The 10,259-nt window shown below is 27.7% G+C and overlaps 1 protein-coding gene across 1 annotated transcript; it reads right to left on the reverse strand.

The window, feature by feature from the left end:
- Nucleotides 1-6,456: 6,456 nt before the first annotated feature.
- LOC108749167 (methyltransferase-like protein 6) lies at nt 6,457-9,251 on the reverse strand. Its single transcript, XM_018487706.1, has 7 exons — nt 9,024-9,251; nt 8,533-8,916; nt 7,816-7,961; nt 7,550-7,693; nt 7,189-7,363; nt 6,806-6,895; nt 6,457-6,594 (listed from the first exon to the last, which is right to left on the reverse strand). Exons 2-5 carry the CDS (start codon nt 8,908-8,910, stop codon nt 7,207-7,209), a joined length of 825 nt encoding a protein of 274 aa, XP_018343208.1. The 5' UTR covers nt 8,911-8,916; nt 9,024-9,251; the 3' UTR covers nt 6,457-6,594; nt 6,806-6,895; nt 7,189-7,206.
- Between the last annotated feature and the right edge of the window lie 1,008 nt (nt 9,252-10,259).

Consider the following 10,259-nt stretch of genomic DNA (forward strand, 5'->3'; position numbering starts at 1 on the left):
CACTCAGAACGCAAAAGATTATAAATTTTCAAACGTCAGAACGGTGGCTTTGTCCGACAATAATATAGTGAATGTGCGGCAAAGATATTGAAAAGAGACCTATCAGAATACTTACAAGTAAGTACTTCATAGTTGATTTGATAGCTTTTGGAAGATCAAATGCTGATGAACAGTAACTAAATGTGATGCCTCTGCTTTTTGGTGGATGGCTTTTATACCCGACGATCCGAGCGTTCTGCATACGTCACTAGCCGATTGATCAACATACACGCAGATCGTGTGGGAGTGTATATGGCATGTATGTGTTTGTTACGTGTGTGTGTATGTGTGCCTGTGATACACGGGGTTGTTATACGACGCATATTGTTTACACCTTCTCATATGTAATTCGTAACCGTGCGCTGTCATCATCATCATCGCGATCCGACATCACGTTCACGTATTCCGCGATGTACTCATGTACCTTTGATAGATGGAACTTGAATGAGGCAAGGGACCTTGGCAACTCGCCAAAGAGGAAAGTGCAGTTTTATAACTGTGACATAATTATTACTGCTCATCGTGTTCGCTTCCTAGTTACGCGCTCAGTAAACCTTAACGCGTAAATTAATTATTGCGCATTAGCAGTTAGTTTAGCTCACTAAATGATCTATGATTTGAGCCAGATTCCAAGATTTATAAAATTCTATTTATAAATTTATATATAGCGCACATTTGATACATATGTGTACTTGAATATTCGTCTTGTACATCTGTGTATTTTTATTCTTCAAACGTTTTGCTTATTACACAGTATATAAAATGTTAAATTTAATTGCAGCAAATCTTCATAAGTTTTATAAGTTTCATAAGTTTTATCTTCATAATTTCTCGTAAATTATTATTATAAATGCACTGTAATTCTTGTGAAATATCAAAAATAATATAAAATGACTGGACCCTGTATAATCTAAGTTTTGCAATTTTTTTAAATTAATATAAAAAAAAGGAGCATAAAAAATCACAACGTTGATTATTATTAGCGGTATATCATATAAAATTCATAAATATTTAGAACTGTAAAAACATATACGTTTTGGCTAGTATCTGGCCATCTTCAATATATCATATTAAAATAATAAATAATACATAAAATTCACGCAAAGTACATGATGGAACTTGTCTAGAATAACTATAGTCAAAGTGATTTTAAAATTCTGACGAATTTCTAAGTTCGATACGATGCTCGATTTCTTGTCAGTAGATCTTGACGGATCTCAACGCAAGATAGTCTTGTTTCGCAAATGAGTGGACACATAATTCCCAGATTCTAATAAGGGTGATAATTGTATTATTGTATAGTTAGGATTATAATATCTATTCGTTGGACGCATACCTGTGTTCATTGCAAACTTGTTGATTACATTATACAATTAATTGACTACAGTTATTAGACAAGTTCCATCATGTACTTTGCGTGAATTTTTTTATTATTCATTATTTTTTTTTATATAACATATTGAAGATGACCAGATATTAGCCGAAACGTATATGTCTTTATAGTTATAAATATTTGTGAATTTTAATATATGACATATCGCTAATAACAACCTGTGTGTGTTTTTTCATATTGTTTTATTATAATCTTTTAATATTTTTATTAATAACAATTTCACGTAATTACATAAAATTATTTTAAACACTATTAATTACCGTATCCTATAAGAGGAAAAGAATGGACTTATCATATATGTCAATAACATCCAGCACAAAAAATTGCTTTACTGCTAAGTTACAAACATTCCACTTTAATACTGGTTTTGTAATGGAATCATTTGGAACAAGTCGCGATAAAAATAGACACGGTTGGCTGAATAAAGTTAATTTATTACATCTGGCAGTTGGTTTATCATGCACGTTGGACATTTTTTTTAGTGATGGGTAAATATTTTTGAAATACTTTTAAAAACTATTCCAGTGACTGCTTAATTATGCTTGATGAAATAAGATATACTAGAAAAAAAAATTTATAATATTACAAAATTTTACTTTTGAAAGAAGTTTTAGAAATAAATTTATAAAATCTCTTTAGCGTTTCTAAACATTGTAGCTTTTTTGGACGCTACAAATTACTTTTAAAATCCCAAAGCTAGTATATATATCGCTGCATGAATACATTTATTATAGAATTGTAAGCTCTGCAGTTGCTCATATTTACATTTGCAAGAGCTAATTAAATATCCAGTTGGGATACACACGTTTAATTAATTAAAACATATGAATTTATTTCAGTTTGAAATCGTTCGCTTGGACAGCTTTCGTCTGCATAAACATTTATGTTAATTAATTAATAACTTAAAATAACTAAATAAATGTAAACAGACAATTTCACATAAAAGTATTTTTTTCAAGGATGCGTTAATTATTTTATATAGAATATGTTGCTATGTGATATTCTTTTTATGAGTTGGAATTTAGAAATCGTAACAAATTTGAAAGATGTATTGTATTACGTTAAAATAACATTTCCCCATCATTAATAACAAAAATCAATAAAAAATTTGTATTTGTATTTTATCTTTATTATAATCACTCCCAACAATATCATACCTAATTTTGGATTCTGATTCGATCTGGAACAGTTAAATGTCATCTGACAGAAAAGATCAAGGATATTTGCCAATCTGTGAATCTTATTCCAAAAAGAAAAAATAATTCTCGAAAATATAATTCTCGAGATTTTTTATGATGGCGCCATTATAAATGCGTTTCTAAATTAAAGTGATCAGTATCATGACCCAAATATTCCAACTAAAACAAATAATTTTGGCATCGACTGCACTGCATTTTATAATATTAAAATTTCGGTTTATATATTGAGTTTAGAATTAGTAAAAAATGACATACTGCATAAAATAACGATTAATATTAGGTTCCTCGCCTCCGCCGCTACGTTTTATGGCCTATAAACATGAAAGCAACCGAGTCATTAACAATTCAAGCCGCTCTACTTCGTATTTCTGTTGGACTTTTTACCTATATTTGTCGTCCTCGCATAGTTAAATTCGCGCCAATATTATCGCGCCTCGTAAAACAAAATATTTACATAAAACGAAAGAATGTCACTAAAATATACCATCATATATACGATTTTATATCATTATTATGTGATACCGGATATTACACATAATTTCTCCCTCTGATATTTCTTTAATTGATTCATATTTTTCACAAGATATAACTGTAGATATAATTGTATTAAGAATAATCAAGAAAGAACTACGATTTTTCGATCGACTCAGAACCGGTTGCTTCATCTTCTTTTGCTATATCTCATAAACTATATGATAATTTACTAATTAGATAAACAAAAGAGTAAAAGAGTAAGAGCATAAGAGAGATGTGATGAAAAGAGTAAGAGAATAAGACAGTGAGTTAAAGTTTATCGAAAAGTCGAACAACCCAGCCTAAATCCTTTGCTAATTAATTTCTCATCGTTAAATATAAAGTATATTTAATGTAATAAATTACACTATGTTCGCAAATTACTTGTATAATAAGGAAGAATTATGGAAATAACAGATTGGGTTTCGAAATCTATCGCTACTGCTATAAATTTATAGTTTACGTTACATGCACTATAAATTTTCAGTACTGGTAGTGAATTTTGAAACACTGTTACAATAGAATGATTAGCCCTGGCATAGACAGTTCATCAAAGAGAAATTAATTGAAACATGACTTCAATTCATTTAATTAATAAGCGCAAAGCATGAAATATATAATTGGTTTAGAAATATACTTACAAATTCACTTTCGAGTATGTACACGTGACATTTTATTGTACTACCTGAGCGATCAACTACTTTAATTTTAACCATTCGCAATCGTAAGATATTAAACTGTAAATCACTATAAATGATAATATGATAAAATAAGCTTATATCTTACCATAATTAATTAGCAAAGGATTTAGGCTGAGTTGTTCGACTTTTCGATAAACTTCAACTCACTGTCTTATTCTCTTAGTCTTTTCATCATATCTCTCTTATGCTCTTACTCTTTTGTTTATCTAATTAGCATTCACAGCATGTGCCATTATTAATAATTTCGTAAAGAATTTTAATAATTTATTCTTCACAATTGTTTTTTAAGATAAATTTTATATATATTACTATCTTCAAAAAAAGAGAAGAAAATTGTAGCGTGTTCGTTTAGAGCGTGTATTAATATATGTTAAAAATTAACATTTAATTTATATTTGTTTGCTATAATAACATTATAAATTACGTAAGTTTATAATGTGATCATCTTTTAAATGATATTAAAAGGAAATAGCATATTATTAAAATCTTTTAAATGTCAAAAAATTTCAAAAATGAAATCAGGACGAGAAATCTCTTTCTCTCTCTCTCTCTCTTTCTCTTTATCATAGAAAACTAATTGTAAAAAATAGAATTTTATTAATACGCGTATTACAAACTTATTATATCTAAAAGTTTATTATATATACAAAATAAAGATACATGCAATATCTATCAAGTAATATATAATTCAACAAAAAATTTTTAATGATCCTCTTAATAATTTAAATGTATTTTAATAATTATTGTTTAAATATATTAAAACTTACTTATAAATTACAAAAAATTTAGCACATGCATATCACGTTCTATTAGTGAAAAAGATAATGTAATTTATGTGTAAATGGTATTTGATTATTGTTATAATTACAAATTGGGTTAGTAATGTTATATTAAAATAACTGGATTTCCTATATATAGTCTAATGTATCCAATGTGTGAAACTTACGAACAAGTGGTACAACTACATTGCAATAATAATTAATTTATGTCAGATACAATTAACTGCATTTAACAAATTATGCATATTGCCAATAGAAAGCCAATTAAATTACTAATAATAAATGTTAAAAATGTATTAATTCACTATATTATTAAACATTAAATCCGTATTCACATCTCACTTTTATTGATGTGAACATTTATATGTGCTATAGAATCTCATAAATAAATACGCGCATCTACCGATAAAAATGAAGTGTGAATATGGATCTTAAGTTGTAGACATAATTCACTAATAATTGAGCAATCAGTGTGATTATTCCTACCACATTCAGTGCAGATATCTTTTAATTTTACTCATGAAATTTTAATAAACAAAATTTCATTAAATTACTCATCATCAAACCTTTTTAACTTGATTTTTATTAATTTTAGGATAATTTACATATAATATCACGAAAACTAATCCATCTTGATTAATATAAATGGAAAAAATCATATCTCGATTATACCATACCAATATACTCCAAGTTATATATATAAATACGTATTTTATTTTATTAAGACTTTTAATATTAATTGTCCCCCAAAAATTCATAATGCGTAATCTTTTACTAGGCTACTTTTCGATATCATTTCCAATATTAAACGCATAAAAACAAATTTAAAAACCTATGAAACATTCTTCGGATTAATCTTTTACCATTTTAATTTCTGTCCTAGTAATAAATTAAAAATAATAAAAGTTAAAGTATATCAAGTTAAAATTTTATAAACAATATTGTATATAGATTGATTATATATTTTTGTTTGAATAATAGACATAAATAGAAAGAAGCTGTGCTAACAATATGGGAGATAAATGTAGGGATTAGATAAATATACTATGTAACAATAAAATTTTATTTATAAAATTAAAATAAAAACACTTCAATATTTTAATAAAAATTATTTGATGTTTCCACAGTATCCATGCCATATCGCACATCAATAGACCTGCCAAAAATAAAACAATTTATTATTCATAAAGCTATATATTTTTTAATACGATATTTGATACTGGAAGTTGTATATCAGATAGAGCTAATAACAAATCACAACGATTCATGCGAAAGATGGTAATAATTAAATCATCATTACAAGTACATTTAAATAAAAAAATACATGGAATACAAATGATACCTACCACATACATTATTTTGTACTTGTTAATCTTATCTATTTTTAGAATTGTGTAATTTCTTCTATATTCATTTATTATTCCCAAAAAGAATTGTCTCAAACTTTTGCACAATGTTTTAACTTTTTAATCAGTCTTTTGTAAATCAAAGCATATAGGATAAAAATAGACTGGCACCAAGATTTATAACAGCGAGCCGCTCTTGGAATCATAAATCATTCTTATTTTTTCTGTAATATATAAACAATACAATTATTTACTATAACTTATTTTATATTTATTCATATTTGCATTAATTTTTAATCTTCGCTCAGTGGTAGTGACGAATTATAAACATATCACAATTAATTTTCAAAATTATAGAGATATACATCATTGATATACATTAAAAATATTTAATAAATTTAAAATTGCATTATAAAAAATTAATATACAAAAATACAATTATATAAAAAAAAATTTTTAATAAATCTAAAAATTATACGAATTTACCACGTATTTAAAAACCCATATAGCACAAATGTCCAACGGATATTCTGAACATCCTGAGAACATTCACAGGAATATCTTTGGGATAAAGTATGTTGAATGAGAAAGCATTCCTTTTTTTCAACTTGTCGTATGAGACATCTGAAATATAAAAAATAGTACCGCATTTAAAGATCTATTTAGATCTTAATATATTTAATATGAATACATAAACAATATCAGATAGGAGCGAAAGACAATAATATTAAGGAATCGTCAAGATAATTTCAGTTGAACTATGCAGTCATCATGTAATTGTATGTGCATAAATTATATAAGATTTATATATAAAAATAGAAATCTAGGTATATACCTTGGATATGGACTGCGTCACTTCCATGTTTCTACCAAAGAATTAAACTTTTCTCTGCAGTTTATCGTAAGTGCTGCTGAACTGCAGTACCTGTAATAAAGCATAAAAGTTTATTACAATTAATTAAATAAATACAATTAATACAACTTTATTAAGGAGATAGTCAGTACTGCAGGACATTTTCGTCATTAAATCTGATAAACAAATCATCATTAAAATATCAATAAACAAATAAAAATCATAAATTACTATACAATGTTCTTAAAAAAATAGTAATCATACATACATTTTAGAATAAAAAATTAAAATATTTTTTCTGTGGAAATTTAAATTTCAAATAGAATAATTTTTTTTTCATCGTAGCCAGATCTAAATAAACTTACCATTTCATTATTACATATTCACGGTTTCTTAAATTTTGCCTGAACAAAGATTCTCGGAACATCAATGTTCTCCTTTAAATTTACTGTACGTCTCTGTATGTAGTCACAATCCAATGTTTGAAAACCGACAGATTCAAATAGACATGCTATTTGTTCTATAGAGAAATAATAACTCCTGAAAAATGTGAAGAATATATTATTGTTACTGTTCCATGTAAACAGGATAGAAATACACAGGGTTGTGTTATCTAGTAGAATCAGATTTCAAAAAATTTATTTCATTGTAAATCAATTGAACTATGAAGACATCATATCTTTTTATTTATGTGAGCAGTTGTAACAAAAAAAAGTATAGAATCACCTGGTTCCATCTTGCCGCATATAGAGATTCTCACTGATCTTGTTTCCAGGTTTAAAACGTAATTGTGCCATATCGTACAATCCATAATCTCTAAAGAGCAAGATTCCTCCACTACCAAGAACATTGTATATATTTTGGACAACTCTATTATAAATATATGAGTTAATTAGTAATCGCAAAATTTAATAAATTGGAATCTTACAATAATATTAGAGCCGCATTTTTGATAGTATTATTTTATTAGTAATTTTTTTTATTAAACGTACTTGTGAAATTTATTAGGATGAATGGCTGATAATACAAAGATCAGAGTTGCAACATCAACTGGACAATCAATTTCAGCAAAACAATTTTCTAATGTAACATCCGCTTGAAAAGCTTTCATTGTTCCCAGATCAAATAACGTATGACTCTACAAGGAAACGACTATTAACGCACCGGTTCGCAACTTAAACCAATTTACAATTAAACTCCAAAACATACACATAACATTAATAATTCCTAACGAAACACATTTCAATTTTCTTAACTCTAATAGCATTTGCCTCCGTTAAATTAATTTGACGTATTGTTTCAATCACTGGATTATTCTAGCTAAATTTTCACATTGAGAATGTGTGCTTGTACAATTTTACGGAACTCTACATGTTCAACTAATTTTATTATCATTATGGACAAATTGCGACCGATGTAATAGAAAAATGTAACTACAAAGATAACAAGACTGAGCATTGCATTGTTACGACTAAAAATAGATATGAAGAAATAGGTAAACTTGCACCACTTTGCGTAACTATAATTTGCAGAAATTGTATTTAACCGTTTTATGATTTTTACTAAATTTGCATTAATTTATCGACATGTATACACTGAGGATGACCAACAAATCGGTCGAAACGTGTTTTTTTTAATTTAAATATACAAAAAATTTGGCTCTTAACTCTGTTATTCATTTTTATTTAAAATCCGAAAAGCGAATGTACCTTCAACAACTCGATTGCCCTCGTGGATAAATCGCATGCAAATATTCTCCGAAAGTTCAATCCGTCCTCTATCAACGGATAAACGAAATTGCCGACCCCGCAGCCCACCTCAAGGAGGACATTTTGATTTCCGTTGCCGCCCAAACCCAGCAACTCATCAAATTCCCGCGTGGTCCAGTGTCTATCTTTGAAGAATCTGGTATCGTTCCGCTTGTAAAACAAATCCCAGTGCTTTTTCGCGTCTCTCTCAAGCTGATTCGCGCGAAATTCGGTCACCAAGCGAGAATCCTGCGCCCGCATTCTATCGATTTCCTCCGGCGTGAGACGCTTTGCCACGTGGCCCACATTCGATTCAGCATTTTCGACATATTCGCTCATTCTTTTCTATCAATTATATTATCGAACCGATTAATTAAATTTACATCGCAAAACTTATTGAATCAGAAGAAGTTCATGTGATATTTCGATAAAAAAAGAAAAGAAATGCTTACCAAGATTGAGGACACGTTGAACCTTTCTCGTTGAAACGCCGGAAAGAAATGGACGATGAAACGTTCGACGTGGAGGGTGGAGTCAAGAAGAGCGGCATAATCTTTAGATGAAAAGGCAACGTTGCATGCGCTGTTGCCATGATAGAAATAGCCACGTAATATCACGTGATATTTAGCGGTAAATTCGAAGGCGTAATATACACAATCCGAAGAAAATAGCTCTTTACAATATTATATATAAGGCAATTATATTTAATATTTTATTTAAAATTAAAAAATAAATGTATGTATAATATTTGTAAAATTAAAAAAAGTAATTAATGAATTTATATCTAAAAACTAAAATAAAAGCAATTTTCTGTTTTTGTTAAATAAATTATCAACCCACGCTTTTGTTGATCAAATGTAATATTAGAATAAAAGATAATCAAAAATTGCTATAATAATCGATAAAATAAAATATTATAATAAATTAATACTAATGTTTTAAACATTTTCTTATATCATTGATATAAATATTTAAATATTTATCTTTTCTCAGTCTTTTTAGAGAATGAATGTCTTTTTTTATAACATAACGTAAATTACAATAATTATACAAAAAAATAATATAAATAATAAAAAATTTAATTTTAATGATTTTTACTAATAAAATATATTTATTAATTGTTAATGATAGAACTTTAATATCATTATTTATTTAATTTAATTGAAAGTAGAGATGTACAATATGAGAACTTATAATCACATAAATCTAAATAAATTTAACAAAAACTTTACCTATGTACGATTTTTATATTTTGATTAATACGTTATTAATATAAATTTTATAATAAAATTTGAACAATTTAATAAATTTATTTAATGCATTGATGTGTTACTTGACAAAATATTAAATAAGCTTCTCTTTGAGCGTGGTGTCGGTATGAATTCCACGCAAACATTTTTGTTTCATTAACATGCAGAACCCATAGGGGACAAATATTTTATGCCACCGTATAGCATTGGCACACAATGACACACTATTAAAGGGGGCTAGACGTGACTGAAATTCAGTCAAGTAATTGCGTATCACTCATGGACGATGAAAACAAAGAACGTATATGATAACGCAAGTATCAAGACATATCGTTATAAATATTAATGAAATATCTGAAATCGCCATACGAGCGCGCATAACGTTTCAATTGATCGCTTTCATTTTACGTAGCACGTGTGGGCATTTTCCACATTATT

The sequence above is a fragment of the Trachymyrmex septentrionalis genome, unplaced genomic scaffold (assembly GCF_001594115.1).
Source record: "Trachymyrmex septentrionalis isolate Tsep2-gDNA-1 unplaced genomic scaffold, Tsep1.0 scaffold27, whole genome shotgun sequence".
NCBI classification, from domain to species: Eukaryota; Metazoa; Arthropoda; class Insecta; order Hymenoptera; family Formicidae; genus Trachymyrmex; species Trachymyrmex septentrionalis.